General features: G+C 35.9%; 1 protein-coding gene across 3 annotated transcripts in view; it reads right to left on the reverse strand.

Annotated features, from left to right (window-relative positions):
- Dredd (Caspase-8 Dredd) overlaps window positions 1-24,708 on the reverse strand; it is a 213,166-nt gene extending 188,458 nt beyond the window's left edge. For 2 of the 3 annotated variants that reach the window (XM_025307383.1, XM_025307384.1), the window contains exon 1: window positions 24,509-24,708. In XM_025307383.1, the coding sequence (XP_025163168.1) occupies window positions 24,509-24,706 (198 nt within the window). In that variant the 5' untranslated portion in view covers window positions 24,707-24,708. Of the gene's footprint in view, window positions 1-5,359; window positions 5,441-24,508 lie in introns of those variants that run through there. The other variant, XM_025307385.1, reaches the window with a different exon arrangement.
- Between the last annotated feature and the right edge of the window lie 528 nt (window positions 24,709-25,236).

Genomic DNA, 25,236 nt, shown 5'->3' on the forward strand with positions numbered 1-25,236 from the left:
AAAGCCATAAAAAGATCGATAACCCAAATACCACCCATAAAAAGACAGGATGGAACATGAGCGAGAAATAATAAAAGCAAAATAGAAACATCTGCTAATCACCTGGAAAAAACATTCCAACAGCATGATACACAACATAACGAACTTCCAGAGATTAACTATACTGAGGACGAACCTATTAGGTGAGTGACACCAAAAGAGGTTATACAAGAAATAAAAACAAACAAATAGTAAAAAAGCTCCGAGGTATGATCTCATAACAGGAGAAATATTAAAAAATCTGCCCCATAAAGGGATAGCTAAAATATTATTAATGCTGCTATTCGGCTGAGACATGTCCCGGGCACATGGAAGGTTTCGGAGATCATCATGGTTCCCAAACCAGGTAAGTCTCCGAATATGACTTTTTCATACCGACCTATATTATTACTACCTACTATGTCCAAGCTATTTGAAAAATTACTACTTAAGAGGATCCGACCAATAATAGAAAACAAAAGATTAATACTTAATCACCAATTTGGCCTTAGAAGCAAGCACTCGACACTAAAACAAGTCCACAGAATTACTAATATTACAGAGGAAAGTCTAGAATAAAAAAAAATCTGCTCGGCGATTTTTTTGGATGTTGCACAAGCCTTTGACAAAATATGGCACAAAGGCTTAAATCATAAAATAATTAAATACTTCCCTAAACAATACGCAAAAATACTAGAAAGCTACTTGGTGGGAAGATTGTTTAGGGTGAAATATGAAAATGAATACTCAGAATTGAGAGAAATTAAAGCAGGGGTGCTGCAGGGTAGCGTCCTATCCTGTATCTCTTATTCACTAATGACATTGCCTACTCAGAAAATGTTATAGTCGCAACGTTTGCGGATGATACTGCAGTCTTAGCAGCTGGGGAAAACACTGAAGAAACGACAAGGAAATTACAATTTGCCGTTAATAAAAGGAATAACTGGACTAAAAAATGGAAAATAAAATTAAGTGAGGATAAATCGACTCTTATCAACTTTATTAAGAAAAAATTAAAACCCTTCCCGGTGCATCTATTAGGAGTACAAATAAGTTTCCACCGTTTTCTATAAAAAATTAGGAATTTATTGTGAAAGAACGGTACATTACGTTTTATTCAAAGTATTGTCCATCACTAACCACTACTTTTTCTCATCTTTCTGGCAGCATTCGGATACCACGTCGGAAGAACTCTTCATCTCTTGAGGCTATCCACGAATCGACTCAATTTTTAGTATCTTCATATAATGTAAAGCGCTGCTTAGACAGGCCATGTGCCATCAACCGGAACAAGTGATAATCGGAAGGGGCAATGTCTGGTGAATACGGCGGGTGGGGTTCCCAATTAAGTGTTTCCAAATAAGTTTTGATTTGGTTTTGCAACATGTAGCCGAGCGTTGTCATGTAGGAGAATAATTTTGTCGTGTCTGGAATAGTAATGGGCGCGTTTTACCTTGAGTGCTCGGCTCAATCTCAATTGCTTAACTGTGTTTGGTAGAGAGCTCCAGTAATGGTTTCGCTCGGTTTGAGCAACTCATAATACACGACACCAAGCTGATCCCACCAAATACACAGCATGAGTTTTTTTCCATGAATATTCGGTTTGGCTGTCGATGTTGAAGCATGGCCAGGTGGTCCCCATGATTTTCTCTTCTTTGGGTTATCGTAGTGGATCCATTTTTCATCACCAGCGACTATATGATGCAAGAAACCCTTTCTTTTATGCCTGGCAAGCAGCATTTCACATGTGCAAAATCGGGGTTCAACGTCTCTCGGCTTCAGTTCATATGGAACCCAATTTCCTTGTTTTTGAATCATTCCCAACGATTTTAAACGATGTGAAATTGGTTGTTGACTTCTAATGTAAGTGCAAGTTTTTCTTGCGTTTGGCACAAATTTTCCTCCAATAATGCTTCCAATTCCGTGTCTTCGTACACTTTCGGCCTACCACTACGTTCTTTGTCTTCCACGTCAAACTCACCGTTTTTAAACTTCTGAAACCACTCACGACAACTTCTCTCACTTAAAGCAGTCGCACCATATGCTTCTACAAGCAATCGATGCGCCTGCAGATTTCTTCAAATTAAAGAAGTAAATCAAGTTTCCGCGAATGACGCTTATTCGGCGCAAAACTTGACATTTTCGCACGAAAAAAATTATGTGATGCTGATACGGAGTCACTAATACTTCAAGGTTATATTGTTACCAGATGTCCAAACTATTTACATACATAATATATGTATTGGTTACTTGGGAGAAAATCCCAACTTTCAACTAATAATAAAGTACTACTATACAATCAAGTGATAAAACCTATTTGGACATACGGCCTCCAATTATGGGGATGTGCCAAAAAATCTAATATTAATATCATACAAAGATGCCAAAATAAAATTCTAAGAGGAATTGTAAATGTACCGTGGTACATTAGAAATGGGGATATACATAGAGACCTACTGGGAGTGGTTGTTATGAGGGATGAGATTGGGAGGGTGGCGCGACGACATGAGGATAGAATGCGCGAGCATGTAAACATCGAAGTAAAACAGCTACTTAAATACTATGAATCTAAAAGGAGACTTAAAAGGACCAAACCTCACGACTTAGCAATAACATAACAATTGTAACTAGGAGGTGCATTGGCTAATTCTAGATAATACACTAATAAACATATGACAAGTTAAAAATGCTGGTTAGTCGGAAACGATTAGTTGCAATCAATATACAATTAAAAAAAAAACATATTAAATAGTCATGCATAAATTTTTATGACTTCCATTTTTAATATTAAGCCATAATTTACAAATTAAATTTTAATTTTGACACAACTTTCTGATATAATTATTGTTTCAAGAAAAGTATTAGGGACTTGAATAAGTTCTCGCTGTTTCCCGACAGATGGTGTTATCTTAGCCTTTTTGCATCAGGCAATATTACAGCCAACTTCATCGTGAAGCTCCACTATTAAGCTCGAAGTGACAGTATATGTTATTCTGCCGAAGCGTAAACAATATATTTTTTCATAGCGTTAAACATGTCGAATTTCGTGCCAAAAAGTAAGAGTATTTGTGGGGAATTTTACTGCATTACTTTATTCAAAAATAATCTGCAGCTGAAGCACATAGAATTCTTGTGGAGACTTACGGCGACCATGCTCTGTCGGAAACAAGATGCAGAGATTGGTTTAAAAATAATGATTTTGATGTTGAAGATAAATAACGCTTCGGCGCACTGAAAAAATTTGAGACGAAGAATTGGAAGCATTACTCGATAAAGATCTATGTCAGACGCAAAATAAACTTGCAGAATCATTAGGAGTTGATCACATAACAGTTGCCAAACGTTTAAAAGCATTAGGAATGATTCAAAAGCAAGGAAATTGGATGCCGTACGAATTGAAGCCGAGAGACGTCGAATGACGTTTTTCACGTGTGACCAGCTGCTCCAACGGCAGAAAAGGAAAGGATTTTTGCATCGTATTGGGACTGGCGATGAAAAGTGGATATACTACGATAACCCGAAGCGTAGAAAATCGTGGGGTAAGCCCGGCCATGCATCAAAGTCGAACATCATCGGCAAAGCCGAATATCCAAGCCGAATAGTTCCAAGCTCATGCTCTATATTTGGTGGAATCAGTTGGGTGTATATTAGTATATTAGTATATTAGTATATTAGTATATTAGTATATTATGAGCTCCTCAAACCCAACGAAACCATCATGGGAGATCGCTATCGACTACAATTGATGCGCTTGAGCCGAGCATTGAAGGAAAAACGGCTGCAATACGAGGAGAGACACGACAAAGTAATTTTGCAGCATGACAATGCTCGGCTACAAGTTGCAAAACCTACTTGGAAACGCTCAAATGGGAAGTCCTACCCCATCCGTCGTATTCACCGGACATTGCTCTTTTCGATTACCACTTGTTTCAATCGATGACTCATGGCCTGGCTGAGCAGCACTTCCTTTCTTATAAAGATGCCAAAAATTGGGTCGATTCGTGGATAACTTCAAAAGATAAGTCGTTCTTTTGACATGGTATTCGTATGCCAGAAAGATGGGAGAAAATAATGGCTAGCGATGAACAATATTTTCAATGATATGTTCTTTACTAATTTTTTTAAATAAAGCATTCATTTTCACGAGCAAACAGTGAGAACTTATTCAAGTCCCCAATAGGTTTAAAAAGTATTCTTCTATAATATATTTGTGATTTAAATATTTTTCACTTTTACCCAACTATATTTCCAAACTAATTAGATTCAATGCTTTAATGTTTCAAAATTTTAAATACTTAAATCTTTTGGTTTTTAAAGCAAAACTATTTTACAAGGTTTGATCAAAAAGTAACGAGAATTTTAAAATTTTTTGCGCGCGCTGTATCTTGTCTATTCAGTTGATTTTTTTTGTGTTGGTAGCACTACCAGTGATGTACGTGTCAATTTTCAGCTGGCAGCTGCGACGCTTAGTTTATGTTTGGCGAGCGAATGAGCAAGATGGTGGTGGCGAGCAAGATGTATTTCAGTATGTTTGGCGATTTTTTGTGTGGCGAAATGTCGGATCAGAGAGCATATCGCTTTGCTTATCCAACAGTTCTTGGCGAAACACAACACGGTTGTGATGCCGTAACAACCTTATTCTCCAAACATGGCCTCCTGTGACTTTTTCCTATTTCCCAAACTCAAAAGGATACTCAAAGGACGTTTTTCAACAATAGATGAGATAAAAGCGAAATCGCAGATCTAGCTCAAGATGATACCTAAAGAGGCATTCCACCAGTGTTTCTCAAACTCGAAACTACGTTGGCATAAGTGTATAATATCACAGGGAGACTACTTTGAAGGAGATGGGATAAACATTGAAGATTAAATAAATACTTTCCGAGAAAATTAAAAATTCTCGTTACTTTTGTTCAAGCCTCGTATACAACAAATTTTCTATTTTTAGTATCAATGCTTGATATATAAATTCATATTTTATTAATATCTGTATTTTATTGAATGTCATATTTTTGTTTAAGTCAATATTTTATTGGATATAACATTTTGAACGTCAAATATGATATAAGTAATGTACAAATTTTCATTTTTATTTTGGTGCAACTTTTTGATATCACAACTTTTTTTTAGATGAAATTGATTTGAACAAATTTTTGTACTATATGACTTTTTATAATATGCTCTTCATTAAAGTTTTAACTTTTTATATTTAACAAATAAACATTTTCATCTAGTGCGTGTACTTGGCGCCATTTCATTACCTTTTTTTTAAAAAGGTAAGTTTTTTAGGATTATATCATTCCTTTTTTTACCATATTATATACATTGGTATATACATTACCCAATAATCGGCGATACTTTCTTCCAATCCAATAGACGCGTCGCGTATATATCATATATAAATGAATAAATGATAAATGATATACATATAGTACGTTAATAATAACGTATCTCTTGTGAATAAATGATTAATAATATACAATAATACTATGATACTGAACATCCACACAAAATATATTGCTATAAAAAACTACCTATATTGGCTGAGTTTCGTAAAGCGCATTTATTTACCAGGTCTGTAAATATGAAACCGGAATATGCCCATAGATGGCCCTAGCTGTCAATGTAGTTACCGTCAAACCGCGTCATTGGCGTCATTTCCATTTGTTGACATCTGACAAAGATTTTCAATTCACAAGTTTCATACAACAGCATAGTTTGTAATAGCGTTGAACATGTCGAATTTTGTGCCTGCACAAGCTACGATTTGCGGACAGCATTGATTTTCTGTTACCATTTGAAGAAAACTGCTGCAGAATCGCATCGAATGCTTGTCGAAGCTTACGGTGAGCATGCTCTTGGTAAATCACAGTGCTTTGAATGGTTTGAAAAATTCAAACGTGGCGATTTTGACGTGAGAAACGAAGAACGTGGAAGACCACCGAAAAAGTTTGAAGACAGCGAATTGCAAGCATTGTTGGATGAGGATGACGCTCAAACGCAACAACAACTCGCGGATCAATTAAATGTGACACGAGAAGCCGTCTCCATACGTTTGAAAGCCATGGGAAAGATCCAGATGGGAAAATGGGTTCCACATGAACTGAATGAAAAACAGCAGGAAAACCGAAAAACCACTTGCGAAATGCTGCTCGCCAGGTACAAAAGAAAGTCATTTCTCCATCGAATTGTGACTGGCGATGAAAAGTGGATATATTTTGAGAATCCTAAGCGTAAAAGATCATGGGTAACTCCAGGCGAACCATCGACATCGACTGCAAGGCCAAATCGCTATGAACGGAAGACAATGCTCTATGTTTGGTAGGATCAGAAGGGTGTGATCTATTATGAGCTGCTAAAATCTGGCGAAACCGTTCATACTGAACGCTACTGACAACAAATGATCGATTTGAATCAAGCTTTGCGTGAAAAACGACCAGAATATCAAAAAAGGCAACACAAAGTGATTTTGCTTCATGATAATGCACCATTACACACAGCAAAACTGGTTAAGGAAACGATTGAGGCGTTTAGTTGGGAAATACTTTCGCATGCGACTTACTCACCAGACTTGGCTCCGTCGGATTACTACTTATTTGCATCGATGGGACACGCATTTGCTGAGCAGCGCTTCACTTCTTACGAAAATTTACGAAAATGGCTCGATGAATGGTTTGCCTTAAAAGCGCAACAGTTTTTTTTGGCGTAGCATCCACAAATTGTCAGACAGGTAGGAAAAATGTATAGCTAGCGATGGACAATACTTCGAATAAAATATTTTTTATCATTTTCATATAATAAACGTGTATTTTCTATACAAAAATTCCGGTTTCATATTTACATACCTGGTATATACTAGCTAACATAACGTCAGTACTTTAAAAAAGTCTGCCAATTAAATAATAAAATAATTAAAATACGCACGATATAATTTCGACTGTGCGTCTCCACAAATTCCACACATTGACGGCCACTGACCATAACATAAAGGGTCTGCCAAAAATTCCGGAACGGCATATTCAAAATTTCAAAAAGTAATAATTGTTTAAAACAATGTTTGAAACAAAAGTTGTAAGGACTTAAAAAAAGCTATCAGATATTGATAATTGTTTGACCTTGGAATGATCTTGAGAAACGTTATCAAGGTCGACATAAAAATCTTAAATGGAAACTCCAATTTTTTATTACACCGTCTTTTTCCACCAATTAATTTGAACAACTTTTGTCTGAAACATTTTTTTTATTTACCTAATATTTTTTTAGATATTTAAGGATAACTTGGTAACTTTTTCAATATTTAACTTACGATATCTCGCTAACTGTTTGTCGGGGTCAAAAAAATGGTACTAGACTTTTCTATTCTACTTGGTTTCAAGAATATATTGATTCAACAATGCTCTATTTTTTGTTAATTTATCGATCTTTTGAAATTTCAAAATCATCAAACAAAAGTCAGGGCACTATTGTAACAATATATTCTTGAAACCAAGTAGAATAGAAAAGTCTAGTACCATTTTTTTGACCCCGACAAACAGTTAGCGAGATATCGTGAGTTAAATATTGAAAAGGTTATTAAGTTATCCTTAAATATCTAAAAAAATATTAGGCAAATAAAAAAATGTTTCAGACAAAAGTTGTTCAAATTAATTGGTGGAAAAAGACGGTGTAATAAAAAAATGGAGTTTACATTTAAGATTTTTATGTCGACCTTGATAACGTTCCTCAAAGTCATTCCAAGGTCAAACAATTATCAATATCTGATAGCTTTTTTTAAGTCCTTACAACTTTTGTTTCAAACATTGTTTTAAACAATTATTATTTTTTGAAATAATTAGCTGTTCCGGAACTTTTGGGAGAACCTGTATAATAGACTATGAAACGCTATGATACGCAATAAACAATTGAAACGCGATTATTGATTATAAATGTGCTTTACGAAACTCAGCCAATACAGGTAGTTTTTATTGCAATATGTTTTACGAATATTCAGCATCATAAAATTATTGTATATTATTAATTGCAAGTTTTGTTTCAAATTAACAATGAATGATATTGAATTCGACAAGTAAGTAATTTTCTATAGCAATACCGAACATTAATTATAGTACTCTTGCATGCATTATACATTTTATTAATTGCAAATTTTTTTCAGTTTGCAAATGGATGATGTTGAAACAAATAATATAACATTAAAAGATGAAAATAAAGAGTTACGAGAAGAAATTTAAAAAATGAAAGAGGTGGTGGAGCATTTAAAAGCAGTTTGATGCCGAGCCGCAGCAGTTAGAAGAACAGCCACCGCTATCAGTCCTATCAGAAAAATGTAAGATTTCAATTCATATATTATATTATGCTATAATTAAGAAATATTATAATATATAATTATGATATAATGCATTTATATTTCACACTTAATTATTAGGTGTAAAGGGTGTCCCAAAATTCACGCAAGATTTGAATTTTGCGCCATTTGTGCGGTAAAGTATTGCCAACGAAAAAAAAAGACAGCGTGACAGCTGATAATTCAGATTTTAAAAATGGAGTGCTATACGAAAGAACAATGCGTTTTCATTGTTGAGCAATATTTTAAAACTAATGAAAGTTTGGCGAACAAAATCATCTTCAGCGATGAGGCTCATTTTCATCTTGATGGCTTGGTTAATCGACAAAATTGTCGCATTTGGGGTTCAGAAAATCCACGAATGATTGTTGAGAAACAAATGCATCCACAACGTGTCACTGTCTGGTGCGGAATTTGGGCTGGAGGCATCATCGAACCATTCTTCTTCGAAAATGCGGCTGGTCAGGCAATAACAGTTAATGGTGCTCGCTATCGCGACATGATAATCCAGTTTTTTGTGCCTAAATTGCAAGATATGGATGTGGACGACATGTGGTTTCAACAAGACGGTGCTACATGCCATACAGCCCGAAAAACAATTCAATTACTGCATGAATCATTTCCTAGTCGTGTAATTTCCCGTTTTGGTGATCAGATTTGGCTGCCCAGATCATGCGATTTAACGCCGTTGGACTTTTTTCTTTGGGGTTTTGTTTACTTCGTAACCTGGTGAGCGAGAAACAATTGATAGTTATTTTGGCAGGTTATGCACGTAGACCTGCAGTCAGCAGTGCAACTCAATAGTGCATTTTATTAGTGCAATATTTGATAGTGCAATGGAGACTGTGCGACGGTATAGTAATAGAGAATCGATGGATATGATTTTGATTTTTGGTGAATGCCAACAAAATCAGAGACGTGCAGCAGCTTTGTACGCGGAACGTTTCCCCAACAGAAGGCACCCGGGACATGGCTTTTTTTGCAGTCTTTGCGTAAGACTATGCGAGCATGGCATGTTGCATGCCTCTACAAGGCCACATCATGTCCCGTTTAGAGGTAGAGCGACAATTGATGCGGTGCGAGCGGAACTCGAAAATAACCCGCATACCAGTACACGAGTTATTGCGCGTACTCTGCAATTAAGTCAGAGTAAAGTGAACCGCATTATAAAGAAAGAACTTGCATGGCACCCATTCAAAAGGCACCCAACTCAAAGGTTACTTCCTGTCGATTTTCATCGCCGTCAAGCATCCTGCGATTGGATTTTAGACAAGGTAAGTATATAATTGGGATAAAATAATATGCAATAAATATGTAATGAACATATTGTTTTATTTATGCTAATATCTTACAGATTGATCATGACAACGTGGCAGATGATGCATTTATAAGAAAAATTTTATGGACGGACGAGTGCGTCTTTCATAGTGACGACGGTATTAATCGTCATAATGAACATCATTATGCAGAAGAGAATCCCCATTGCCGCAAAACCGTCCACGTCCAAGGGAAATATTCCGTCCATGTTTGGGCGGGCATATTGGACGATAACATTATTGGGCCGTTCTTTTTCGCAGAGAATGTTCATATTACTGGCGAAATTTACGTTAATTTTGTAGACGATATATTAAGCGGCTTATTGGAAGATATGCCGTTAATTCTAAGGAATACTATAATTTTCCAGCAAGATGGTCATCCCGCCCATACGTCCGTTGTCGCCCGTGAGATATTAAACAGAAAATTCCCCGATCGATGGATCGGGATTTATAGTAATTTTCAGGAGTGGTCGTCGCGCTCACCTGATCTTACTCCGTTAGATTTTTTTCTGTGGGAGTATCTAAAAGACCGGATATATCAAACAATACCACAGAATAGAGGACAGTTGATTAATCGCATACAAACTGCGTGCTTAGAAATTACACCGCAAATGTTACGCAAAGTACGCGAAAGTTTTGTGCGGCGAGCTACTTTATGTGAGGAGCACGATGGAGGTATTTTGAGCATCTCCTGTAAATTAATCATATTATAAATATCTATAAATATCATTATTATAAAAATATTCACGTTTATTATTTCACACAATTCCATTTAACTCAATATTCTACAAAATAAAATATTAATGAATACATACCTACATAATTGTTGTTTATTTATTTGTATCCTGCGTCGTAATATTCTACGTTGTACCTGTCCTCACGTGTTCGTTATCGCGTGAGTGGGTCACAAAAAAAACAGAAAAGCTCAGTGCATCTGACCGGCGACACCGAGGTCGGATGTTCAATTCAGTAAGCTCCGTAGAAGATTCACGATAAAGTTTTTTGTAATTGCCGTACAAGGAACTCAGTACAAGGCGGTGCAGCACGAAGAACTCGGTACGCACTTGTGCAGTGCGCGTGACTTTACTCTCGCGTAGCTAGTCAATTCTCTGCCGCTCTCGTACGCCGACCGGATCCTCGCTCTCGAAAATCTCGGTGTTCCGTCAGGCGTAAGGAACCAATTACTTTTCAAGAAGGATCGAATCGACTCAATAACCGCGAGTCAACGTTGTGTCCTCGCACGACGGCAACGCGTGACTAGCAGTAAACACAGTCTTGTTGACGCGGTTTACCCTTTTTCTTTCATGGAATATGATTGTGTCTCGAGTTCTAGAAGCTTCGATTTGCGAGACTTCTAGAATCCGAGCATTACAAGGCCGGTACTTTGAATAAATTATTTAACATTTCTAGACAGTATCTACGTGTCGAAATTGCGTTTTTAAATTAATTCTGCAAATTCTTGTACCGAACTTGAAGAATCTATTTAGACATATACACACGTGCGTTGTTCGTCGACTCCAAGACTGAATGACTGTTCAATCCAAGTCTTATTTTTTCATGTTTACATTTCAAAATATTTTATAAATATTATGTTTTTAATCTTATTATGCGAAACCGTTGACGACTAGTGCACAATTTCGTTTGATAGGTACGCGGGTGACTATACCGACATGCCTGCTATTATCGACATTGATGATATTACCGGCGTCCCTAGCAATTGGCAACCCGTTGTACTGAGCTCTATGTTGATGCATCACCCTGTACACCTAATATAAATATTTTGTTACTGCAGGGGGATAGCAACGAGGCAACAGAGGCAAAGGTCACCCGTATAGAGAAGGACGTACTATTACCAGAGGTGTAAGAATCTACAATTTAAATATCAAATTATAAAAATATGTTGTGCTCATTTCAGCACCATCCATTTATAAACTAAACATATAATGTGTACTGTATAAAAAATAAAAATTTAAATGTATTACGAATTATAATAAATAAAAAGTAACTGATATATGTATGTATGAGGCAGTCTGAAAAGTTCTTGACCTGATACATACATGGCATTAGAAACTGTCAAACTATAACTATATTGGAAAGTGGCATCTCTAATATAAACCCATGTAAAATTTTATTCGATCAGTCAAATCATTCGAGTAGTAGCACCACTTGAAAAAGCTTTGTGCCGCATTTGCTAACAATTGACCAAAAACGCATTCAAATGTGTATTTTTCAAGCATGTTTGAATCATTTTAAGCAAAATAAAATGGATTTCAAGCGTCGTTTCATAGCTATTGATGAAACTTGGATCCACCACTATACACCAGAGCGAAAAGATTCGTATATATTTTATATAACTTTTCATATCTTCTATTTATATTACTACTATAACGCAAGTATTTATTGATTAGTATAACGTAAGTATTCATTAACAAAGACTAAAACTTGCATACATACCTAATATATAAAAAATAATATTATAATGCTACATAAAATTATAATTAAAATAGTACAATAATTTTGTGTAGAATTATTATTGATGTTGAAATACGCTCAGTAATTAATCTTTCTCATATCAAAATTAATGCTATATCTGTCCAACTAGATACAATTTTGGATGTTCGTTAGTATTTAAATGTTAAAGAATACTTACTGTATTCTTTAACTGTATACTACAAGTATTAATTAACAAATAATGTCATTATTATCTTATCAAAGTAATATTAAACAAAATTATTATCAGGATAGGGAAAAAGATATTTTAATATCATGCAAGCATTCATTAACAAATATATTAAGCTGCAGATAAATATGTTTATAAATAATATATTACATTTAAATGCATTATTCGTTTGCTGCTTAATATAGAAATCCTGATAATAATTTTGTTTAATATTACTTTGACAAGATAATAAAGACATTATTTGCTAATTAATGCTTGTATTATAGTAAGTATTCTTTAACATTTAAATAGTAACGAACATCGAAAAATTGTATCCAGCTGGACAGATATAGCATTAATTGGATATGAGAAAGATTAATTACTGAGCGTATTACAACACCAATAATTCTACGCAAAATTATTGTACTATTTTAATTAATTTTATGTAGCATTATAGTATTATTTTTTACACATTAGGTGTGTATACACAAGTTTTAGTCTTTGTTAATGAATACTTGCGTTATACTAATCAATAAATAATAAATTAGGTGAACAACTTTGCTTCCGCAGTTTTCCTATAGATGGCTTTAGCGGTAAGTAGTAGTCGAAATAAACAGATCATAGACGTCATGCAATAAACTTGGGCATCTGTCAACATAACCCTATAGAAACATTAGTCGATTTGTGTCTGCATCATAAAGTTATTCTCGATTGAAAATGTCAGTTTACGAGCCAAATTCTCGTCATTTGCGGGAGGTTTTAATTTTCTGTTTCAATATGAAGAAATCTGCGGCTGAGGCTCATCGAATGCTCTCAAATACTTATGGTGAGGCCGCTATTAGTGAAAGAACATGTCGTAAGTGGTTTCAACGCTTCAAGAACGGTGATTTTTACGTCGAAGACCGGCATAGCGGTAGAAGAGAGAAAGTTTTCGAAGATGCAGAATTGGAGGCATTACTTAATGAAGACTCGTGTCAAAGTCAAGAAGAATTGGCACGATCATTGGGAGTAACTCAACAAGCAATTTCAAAACGCCTCGAAGACATGGAATGATTCAGAAGCAAGGAAATTGGGTGCCGTACGAGTTGAAACCGAGAGATGTTGAACGGCGTTTGTTTGCTTGTGAACAGTTGCTTGAAAGGCAAAGACGGAAGAGATTTCTGCAGCGCATTGTGACTGGGGACGAAAAATGGGTTCATTACGATAACCCTAAGCGCAGAAAATCATGGGCATATCCCGGCCATGCTTCCACGTCGACGGCCAAACCGAATATTCACGGTTCCAAGGTTATGCTCTGTATTTGGTGAGACCAGCTCGGCGTAGTGTATTATGAGCTATTAAAACCGACTGAAACAATCACAAGCGATCGTTATCGCAATTAATGCGTTTGAGCCGAGCATTGAAAGACAAACGGCCACAATACGAGAGACACGACAGAGTAATTTTGCAGCATGACAACGCTCGGCCACATGTTGCAAAACCGGTCAAAACATACTTGGAAACGCTCAAATGGGAAGTCCTATCCCACCCACCGCATTCACCGGACATAGCTCCTTTCGATTAGCACTTGTTTCGATCAATGGCACACGGCCTGGTTGACCAGCACTTCCGGTCTTATGAAGAAGTAAGAAATTGGATCGATTCGTGGATCGCTTCAAACAATGACCAGTTTTTTCAACGCGGGATTCGTAAGTTGCCCGAAAGATGGGAGAAAGTAATGGCCAGCGATGAACAATACTTTGAATCATAAATGTATAACTAGTTTTTTACAATAAAGCCTCGAATTTCGGAAAAAAACGGCGGAAGCAAAGTTCTATACCTAATATTTGCGTTATAGTAGTAATATAAATAGGAGGCATAAAAAGTTATATAAAATATACACATCAGTTACTTTATATTTATTATAATTCGTAATACATTTAAATTTTTATTTTTCATACGGTACACATATTATATGTTTAGTTTATAAATGGATGGTGCTGAAATGAACAACATATTTTTATAATCTGATATTTAAATTGTAGATTCTTGCACCACTGGTATTAGCACGTCCTCCTCCTCTATACGGGTGACGTTTGCCTCTGCTGCCCCGTTGCTATCTTTTTGCTATAACGAAACATTTATAATTAAGTGTGAAATATATGTGAAATATAAATGCATTATGTCATAATTATATATTATATATTCCTTAATTCTAGCATAATATATAAATTGAAATTTTATATCTTTCAGATGGGACTGGTGGCGGTTGTTGTTCTCCTGATTGTTGAGGCTCAACATCAGACTTTGCTTTTAAATACTCGATTGTCTCTTTCAGTTTTTTAAGATCTTGCAGCTTTTTATTTTCATCCTTTAGTGTTATATTATTCATTTTAACATCATCCATTTGCAAACTAAAACAAAATTTGCGGTTAATAAAATGTATAATATGCAAGAATATTGCAATTAATGTTCAATATTGTTATAGAAAATTACTCATTTGTCGAATTCAATATCACTCATTGTTAATTTGAAACAAAATTTGCAATTAATAATATACAATAATGCTATGATATTGAATATCCCTACAAGACATATTGCTATAAAAAAGTACCAGTATTGGCTGAGTTTCGTAAGGCGCATTTATGTATGTGCTAGCATAATGTCAACGCTTTAAAAAACTCAGACAATTAAATAATAAAATAATTAACATACTTACGATATTATAATAATGTGCGTCTCCACAAACTTTACGCATTGACGACCACTGACCATATAACATATAATAGACTATGAAACGTTATGATATACTACGATACGCAATAAACAATTGAAACGCGATTTTGTACGTACACTACCGCTACCATGTTCTATTAGATTCGAAACGGGCAACTGCGACGACGACGACGTTTCATTCTTATTAATATACTTATTACTAAAAATTTTCACAATTGAAATTATGTATTATTCAAAAGATCCGTTATTATTAACGTATTACATGTATATTCACATATACGTGATATATATGCGTCAGTGCATGCGTGATATCATAGCGTTAGTAAATAGATCCTTTGAAGCTCTACAACTTTTGTCTGAAGTATTTATCTCTAAAATGTCGCGTTAACGAAAAAATCGGGTGACCAGGATGGTCTGAAACACCCGGTATATGCGACGCGTCTATTGGATTGGTAGAAAGTATCGCCGATTATTGAATCTCTATAACGGCTGTAAAGGTTTTCTTTTATTTCACATTAGGCTTAATCGATGGCTTGGAGTCGAATTATATAATTTAATAAAATAAAAAAGTCATCGTCGTTGGAGCTGACCGTTATGGACTTTTAACACAAAATAGTACCAGTAGCGTTTGCAGTCGATAACGTGCGAAAAGCGTATGTACATAAATAATCGCGTTTCAATTGGTTATTGCGTGTCGTAGTGTATCATAGCGTTTCAATGTCTATTATACAAGGTGAAGAAAAAACCCTGGGACCCCTGAAAATTTCGAAAAATATATACTTTATAAAAAGTATTTCAGACAAAAGTTGTAGTGTTGAAAAAGATCTATTTACCGATCTTAACAATTTGACCTTGGGTGGCGTCATCTAGGTTAGGACAAGGTCACCTCGGATTTTTTAAATGGAACTTCAATTTTTTATTACATATTCTTATAGCTCTTCTTCAGACCTTTTCAAAGCACTATGGTTTTATCCAATTTGAATAAGCTGTTCCGAAGTTATCGAGTTTTTTAAAGTAAGATATCTAGCCAACTAAGGCAAGTTCGGAGGATGATCCGGCCAACTAAGGCAAGATCGTAGGATAATCCAGCCAACTAAGGCAAGATTGTAGGATGATCCGACCAACTAAGGCAAGATCGGAGGATGATCCAGCCAACTAAGGCAAGATCGTAGGATGATACGGCCAACTAAGGCAAGGTCGGGAGTTGTCCGGTCAACTAAGGCAATACTGGAAAGCTTTAAAGTAATTGTTCAAAATGTCCGCCATCAACAGTTTGACAATAAGCTAATCTATCGTAAAAAGATGAAACGGCTTTTTGAATGTAATCAGCAGGGATGAGAGCAGCTTCATCAAGAATTCGATATCGTAAGTCATCCAAATTTTGTGGCTTTGTTTTATAAACTCTATCTTTTAAATGGCCCCACAGGAAGTAATCGTTAGGTGATAAATCGGGTGATCGAGGAGGCCAGTCTATAGATCCTCTTCTACCTATCCATCGATGAGGAAACACTGTGTCCAGGTCCAGGCAATTACGGATGTCCCTTCCGTAATGTGGGGGGAGGCACCAACTTGTTGGAACCATGTAGGCTCGAAGTTGTCATCCATGATTGCTTGTATCGCTGGAACTATTTCGTTTCTTAGCATATTCTCATATTTTATCGCTGTTAGATTTCCGTCAATAAAGAGTGGACCTATGAAAACACTTCAAAATGCTTACCCAAACATTCACTTTTTGTGGATACTGTGTGAGTGTTTCTTCAATCCAATGAGGATTTGTATCTGACCAAAATCTACAATTGTGTCGATTAACATGGCCATTTAACTGAAATGTTGCCTCATCTGAAAATACTATTGTACATTTGATAGATAGTTAGGATCTTCGGCTATTTTTTCCATCATCAAATCACAAAATTCAATGCGCCTATCAAAATCATCTTCATTTAGTTCTTGTACAAGATGGATCTTATAAGGATGAAATTTATTCATTTTCAATATTTTAAGCACAGACATTTGATCTATTTCATGTTGCTGTCCTACTTTGCGGGTCGAATCATGCGGATTTTCGATAAAAGATTGTAGAACATCTAATGATTTTTCTACACTTGTTGCTGATACTGGCCTACCTGGTATTGCACGATTTTTCATACTTCCAGTTTCCTGAAAACGCCTTATCGTTCTTTCAACAGTAGATTTGAAATGGCATTACCCTGATTACGAAAAGTTTCATTAAAAAATCGCCTCACATCATTGTACGACCTTAGTCGATCATGCCATCCTCTTATCATCAAAAGAGATATGCGTTCTCATTCTGAAAGACTTGCCATATTGACAAGCAGAAGTGGTAAGATTTAGTCTAATCGACTAAATTAATATTTGGATCAATTCAAAGTTATTCTAAAGACAGTGCTAAAGAATAATAATGAGCACAGAATGAAGTGCAATTAAGTCAGCTTACAACTAGCTTCAAACTGTTTCTTAATAATTTTCAAAAAAATAGAGGAATTTCAGTCGAGTTTGCGATTCACTAAACTGTAATGAGTATTAAATGAGTAAGTGGAAGAAATAAACATCGAACAGAATAGTTCAAATAAATAAATAACTGAAATAATTCAATCAACGAAATTAAGACAAGCCAATAAGAGCCAACGCCTGGAAGTTAGTCGCGCAATTATTTTTACGAGTTGGCTGGATCATCCTCCGATCTTGTCTTAGTTGGCACGATCACTCCGACCTTGCCTTAGTTGGCCGGATCATCCTCCGATCTTGCCTTAGTTGGCTAGATATCTTACTTTAAAAAACTCGATAACTTCGGAACAGCTTATTCAAATTGGATAAAACCATAGTGCTTCGAAAAGGTCTGAAGAAGGGCTATAAGAATATGCAATAAAAAATTGGGGGTTCCATTTAAAAAATCCGAGGTGACCTTGACCTAACCTAGATGACGCCACCCAAGGTCAAATTGTTAAGATCGGTAAATAGATCTTTTTCAACGCTGCAACTTTTGTCTGAAACATTTTTTTTATAAAGTGTATTTTTTTCGAAATTTTCAAGGGTCCCGGGATTTTTTCTTCAACCTGTATAATTCGACCCCAAGTTATCGATTAAGCCCAATGTGAAATTAATCCATTCAGCCGTTATTGAGATCCGATATTGGCGATACTTCCCAACTAGACGCGTCGCGTAAAGATACACGGTCCGCCTCGCCATTGCTGCGCGTGAACTTGAAGCAAGACACGACCGTGTCTCTTGATAAGGCGCTACGACAAAGGATGTACTGTGGTTCTTAGCCAGATAGAAAAGCATTTAGTGGCTTAGGACAATTCGTGACAATGACGCATTGAAACTAACGAACGCACTTTTTACAAACTCAAGCATGCTTATACAGGGTGTCCCATTTTTTAAAAATGCACCTCGATCATTTTTCAACGAAGTATTTTCAGCAAAAATGTTTCAGACAAAAGTTGTATCATTTCAAGAGGGACATAAAACAATTATACAATACTATTTTATTTACAAATGGCACCACTTTCGAGATATTCACTGATCATTACTTTTCTTAAAAGGAAACTCCAATTTTTTATTATACCATCTTTTTCTACCAATTAATTTAAACAACTTTCGTCTGAAACATTTGTTTATTTGCCTAATATTTTTTGAGATATTTAAAAAAACTCGATAACTTTTTCAATATTTAATTCACGATATCTCGCTAATTATTTGTCGGAAGAAAAAGTGGTACTAGACTTTTTTGCCTTATTTGGTCTCAAAAATATATTGTTATAATAGCGCCCTGACTTTTGTTAATTTGATGGTTTTGAAATTTCCAAAAGTTAGTAAGTTAACAAAAGTCAGGACGTAAGAAATGGATCGTGAGAGATAAGATCGCTGCTGGCTTGTGCCAACCACCACGATTGTCAGCTATCCGGTGGTGAGACAAAGACAAACATAAATTCGCCGTCTTTGTCTAACTTATTTTACTCGTGGACACAGCAAGGAAAAGAACTTAAGGATATCGACATGTTACATGCAGTGCTTCTCGTAGCAAAATGCTGAACTAAAAAGCGTGGAAAAATGACATGTTGACGGCCCAATTTATTCTTGCGTGCCATTTTTATTATTCGCTCTAGTGAACTTCTGTGACATATAACATATTTAAGAAATCTATAAGAAATTCCGAGTTCTTGGGTTTTTATGAAATATGATGGATGAAAGCATAATTTCTACCCGTTTCATCAGCTGTTCGACCACGCGTTTTCTCGCGTGAATAAGCCCCTTTTCACGGCCTATTTTACGGCTCTGTGTTAACTGTTCAAGCAAAAGGGAAGAACTTGGAACTTTTTACAAGTGTGCTGAAGCCATTTCGTGTATTGTTTTGGAGGAATATCATTGTATTTTGAAATGGCGTGCAAGAATTCTCACAAGTAACTCACACTACCCAATTGTCACTCACTGATTCCAATGAAATTTGGCATGCACGTAGAACATTGAAAAATATTGAACACGTGTTTTTTTATATCGGCTGACAACGCATTTTAAGGGTGGAAATCACCTCTTGATCCCTAAACATGAAAGCACTATTTCAACCCTTTGTACATATTACATGTGATTTCCGTCAAATTTGTCTTCCATTGAATTAGTCAGTAAGGGGTTTTTAGGGTCGCTGATTACGAATCTGGAGATAAAATTACAAAATTCAAGATGGCGGACCGAAATTGTAAAAAGATAGGTAATTCAAACCAATTTTGGTATCTGGATGTTTTTAGAGCCTCTAATTACGAATCTGAAATTGGAAGTCAAAATATAATTCGTATGTCGCACTTTATTATTATTATTATTATTATTATTATTATTATTATTATTGTGTTTTACTTGTTAGATTTTTAAGGTTTATTGTAAACTTTCAAGGATATTAATTATATAAATTTTCTGAACGTTAAAATTAACGTTTTGAACATTAATAGATTTTTTGCTGTTCAAATCCAGAATTTAAATAAATAATATGAATGAATATGAATAAATATGTAAATAAATAGAATATAAATAAATGAATAAATATAAGGCATAAGAGAAAGTATATATCTGAGTTCACAAAATCAAAATCGCATATAAATGTTCCTACAACAAATGTTTCTAAACAAATGAGAATCGACGGCCGATTTTCTTTTTTCTTGCGATAGAGACATTTATTTGAGATATTATCATTTCGTTCTCATTTTTTGTATTTATTGTCCGTTGGTGATCGGCTATAATAAACTATTCCTTGTGAATTTTGTTCCGCTATTATATTAACAATTCATTACATGATTATTCTTGATTTGGAAGGAGTGATTACGCAATGTCGATGAATCCAAAAAATATATTAAATTTATTAGGCCTCTATTTCGAAGATCCTGTGTACAATATACAATCAAATATAACTGAAGAGGAAAAATCGTTCACGTCTCATCTCGCGGATTTAATGAAAAATGTTACCAATAGTCAAGTGTTTATTGAGAGTTATGATTGTTTAAGCTTCCATGATCCCAGTGTTCCTGATGCCGTTTTAATTGAAGAAGAGTCAGAATATGATTCGCAAAGGGATGTGCAAGACGATACGAAGTTCGACGAAATGGTAGACTTGAATTACAAGAGGAAGGTAGTTGAATATTGGCGATCGGAGAAAAAGAAAAGATTGAGCTTTGAAACAGTAAAAAACTGATTCAAGAAAGTCTTAAATCAACGACAATTTTACAGATGGGAAGCATATGTTGCCGCAGATGGATCGAGAAGTGATAAATTATTATTTATTTCACAATATGTTATGGAACAATTTAACTCTGCTTCTAACAAAGGTGTTCCCATCCACGATTTAGATTTGAAAAGATGGGTCATCACGGCGAGAGAAGATGTTAATTTATCTCGTCAATCATTTTCGGCTTCAACGAAATGGGTATATTATTTCAAAATTCAGCATGGGATTGTTTCAAGGAAAATAAATAAGTTCGTTACCCAATCGCAAATTTCGAATAAAGCAGGACTTTTACAAAAGGCTTCAACCTTTGTGGATCAAGTGAAAACGAAAATAAGCCTATTAGGAGCAGCTAACGTCTATAATTCAGACCAATCGGGATTCAATTATGAGTTTCATGCTGGTCGTACATGGGGGTCATACAGGGGGAGGGGGTCGTACAATAAGGGGTGTTCCAAAAGTAGAAGGTCTTGCTCAATCTTTACATTCCTTAACCCATTCCTACACGATACAGCCAATTGTATCTGCTGATGGTGTTTTGAAATCCTCTTTACTGATCTTTTACAAGAAGCAATTTAGTTCGGACCAGTAGTGCAAAAATCGCTGTAGCGAATAACATCGCTTTTACATCTAAATCTGGTAAGTTAACATCCGAACTGCTATCAAATGATTCAACAATATTCTCTTACCCAATACTGGAAAAGAAGTCTGTTCTTTGTTTGGATTCTTGGTCAGGTCAAACAGAAAAGAAGTTTGAAGATACAAAGGTAATAAAGATATAAAAATCCTCACCATTCCTGTTGGAGCCACTGACCTAATTCAGCCATTAGATGTCTTATGCATTCAGACCGTGGAAGAATTTCTTAAAGCAATTTTCAGACATAATCCTTTGATATAATTACAATATTAACTTGCATTTATGGAATAATATTCTGAAAATCCAATTGCTGATTCACAATCAGTTTTCTTTACCTCGATTTGTAAACATGTTCAAATACATCTGGTGGAAAAGCGGATATATCGTAGAAAATCCAAGCAAGTATGAAATGCCTGCTGATTACTGTCTGAAAAACTGCGATACAGTTTGCAAGAGTTGTCAAAATGTTGGTGTTATGAAATGTGCGTGGTGTACTAGTTCTTTGTGTCTGCAGCATTTTCACGATAAGCGATGAGAATCTCCTTCACTATTGCTATGAATATGAAGAATAATTTCACTCATTGTTGATATATCTACCATATATACAGAACAGAGAGAAATTATTACTTTTTTCTTCCATTCTTTGAATTTCATGACCACGTCTTGCTTTAATCGACTGGACCATGACTACGTCTTGCCTTAATCGGCTGGACTATAACTACGTCTTGCCTTAATCGATATATCAAGATATCTATATCTACATCTTATCAAGATATGGCAGAATATCATTACACATTCCATTCGGATACTGACGGAGAATAATATTTTCGAAGACCAACTTCCTAATCTGAAAATAACTGCCGCGATAGGTCAATTTTGAATACCGATTCATTGTTAAATTCCGTAAATGTAATTGCCTGAGGCAATATCCTCCTTCACTACAATACAATTTCGATCTGTCATATTGCGTCATATTTCGCCATCTGAATTTTATAATTTTATCTCCAGATTCGTAATCAGCGACTCTAAAAACCCCTTACTGACTAGTTCAATGGAAGACAAGTTTGACGGAAATCATATGTAATATGTACAAACGGTTGAAATAGTGCTTTCATGTTCAGGGATCAAGAGGTGATTTCCATCTTTAAAATGCGTTGTCAGCCGATATAAAAAAATACATATTCAATATTTTTCAATATTCTATGTGCATGTCAAATTTCATTGGAATCGGTGAGTGACAGTTGAGTAGTGTTACTTGTCAGTGTGGCATTTCTCGCTTATGACGTCACAAATCCAATATGGCCGCGGCGACCATCCAGGGACCTTAAAGCATGATTCAAATCGATTAATTGTTGTTGATAACACAATCACTGTTTACTTTGATTGTAGCAACTCATAATACACGATGCCTTTCATGTTCCACCAAATGCACGATGTAACGAGTGAGCCAAATGCTCACTCGTTACGCGCTAAAGCGTACGGCCGCCAAAAAAGCGGCAAACCGCCGTACAGAGCACGGCCCCTGAGCGCCGGCAACCTGCCGAACTGGCCTGGCGTGGCCGAAACGGCTGAAGACGCCCGAGCGCCGTAAGCACTGGAAGCATCGCGCAAGCACGCGAGCTTCCGGCCGAAGATAGCCGAGCGGGCCACCGAAGGCGCCCAGCCGGGGGTATAAATACCGGCGAGCAAGCAGCCCGAAAGATCACTCAACCACCGAGCCACTCCGAGAAAAGACCTAGGAGGAAAACCAGGGAAAAGACACCGCAGAAACACCGTTCGCAATTTCCTACCGTTATCCACCGCTCCTAACTTACGGATCGGCGAAGACCGTCCCCGCCACGGAACTCGGGGTCACCCACCGCTCCTTACCTACGGATCGGCGAAAACCCTCCCGACAGGCGACACGAAAGGCAAGCACCCGGACCACCGGGGTCAACCAAAGTAGGCCAGAAAGAGCCCCAAGGATCCGGCAACGAGCGCCGCGACCAACACCCCAGCAAAGAAGCATCCATGAACCAGGCGACCCGACCAGCAGACCCGGGCAGCAGTGGAAGGCCGCCACAAACCGGGTGACAAACAGACCCCCTCACCCCGTAGAAAATTGTAAGTAGGGTGGGGGCAACGCCCCAAATAAAGACATTACCACCAGATCTCACGACACCCACATTCACACGCCCCTCCCACGAATCCTGGCACCGGCGAGCAGGCCTGGCAAGGCAAGGAGGCGAGACGGACGGGAAGAGACCCGTTACAACAATAAAACATTACTTCCGTGGATGTTGCGTTTTGGAATCGATATCGATGGTTGTCCTGGACTTATCCACGATTTTTTATTCTTAGGATTATCATAATAGATCCATTTTTCATCTCCAGTTATAATTTAATACAAGAACTGCTTTTTTTATGACAAGAAAGCAATGAAGTGTAAGTGGTTAAACGATTTTAAATAGTCCATTCAGACAATGCATGTGGAACTTATTATGTCTTCTTTTTAAATCTTCCCCATTGCGTGTAAACGATTTGAAACGGTTGATTTATCAACATTTAATGCTTCAGCTAGTTTTTGGAGCGTTTGAGCTGAATTTTCATCCAATAATACCTACAATTCTGCATCTTTAAACTTTTTTGTTTGACCTAAACATTCTTTGTCTTTCAAATAGAAGTCACCACACCGAAATCGCCGATACCAGTATTCGCACGTTTTACCCGATGGAGGAAAATCAGAATAAGTTTCTTTGATGAATCGGTGGGCTTCAGCAGCCGTTTTCGAATCGAAACAATAAAACAGTAAAAGTCAAAAATGCTCTTTATCACACTTCATTTTCAATCGCACTATAAGTGTTATGTTCACGAATGTACATGCTATGTGTCAAATTATTTGTAAAAATGCCCAAGCTTTAAAATAGCGTACCAACTTTCAAAATATATCAAATAGATTTCTGGCTATAGCCATCTATATTAAGCCCTCAAAACTAACCGAAACCTACACTTAATATAAACAAATAGACACGTGCACGCGCCATGCACACGCATATGCACGCACGCGCATATATACTTATTTATATATTCATATATAATCAATATTCAGATATACCTCTTCACCAAAATACATTTGATTTATAATAATACACAGTCCATTATTAATGGGTCGTATCTTTTTTATATAATAATATTTTTCTGCAAAGGATGTTTCTTGTAAAGAAATTAGTTGAAGATAACTTTTATTATTCATATCAAGCATCCCATGAGTATCAACTACATGTAGATGATTCTCCAATTTCTCTAAATCCATACAAATTGTTTTTAAATTTTCAAAATTTTTTAAATGTTTTAATAATTTGTCCATGTTATGTGTATCTGAAATAAAACATATTTAAATAATTATTATCCTTGACAGATAATTTTATATCATTTACATTAACAAAGCATAATATGACAATTTGTTCTTATGGCATTATCATACAGGGTCTGCCAAAAGTTCCGGAACGGCTAATTATTTAAAAAAATGATTGTTTAAAACAATGTTTGAAATGCTCTATTTTTGTTAATTTATCGATCTTTTAAAATTTCAGAATCATCAAATTAACAAAAGTCAGGGCGCTATTGTAACAATATATTCTTGAGACCAAGTAGAATAGAAAAGTCTAGTACCATTTTTTAGAAAAGTCTAGTACCATTTTTTTATCCCGACAAACAGCGAGATATCGTAAGTTAAATGTTGAAAAAGTTACCAAGTTATCCTTAAATACCTAAAAAAATATTAGGCAAATAAAAAAATGTTTCAGACAAAAGTTGTTCAAATTAATTGGTGGAAAAAGACGG

Source organism: Harpegnathos saltator, unplaced genomic scaffold, assembly GCF_003227715.2.
Source record: "Harpegnathos saltator strain DR-91 unplaced genomic scaffold, Hsal_v8.6 scaffold851, whole genome shotgun sequence".
NCBI classification, from domain to species: Eukaryota; Metazoa; Arthropoda; class Insecta; order Hymenoptera; family Formicidae; genus Harpegnathos; species Harpegnathos saltator.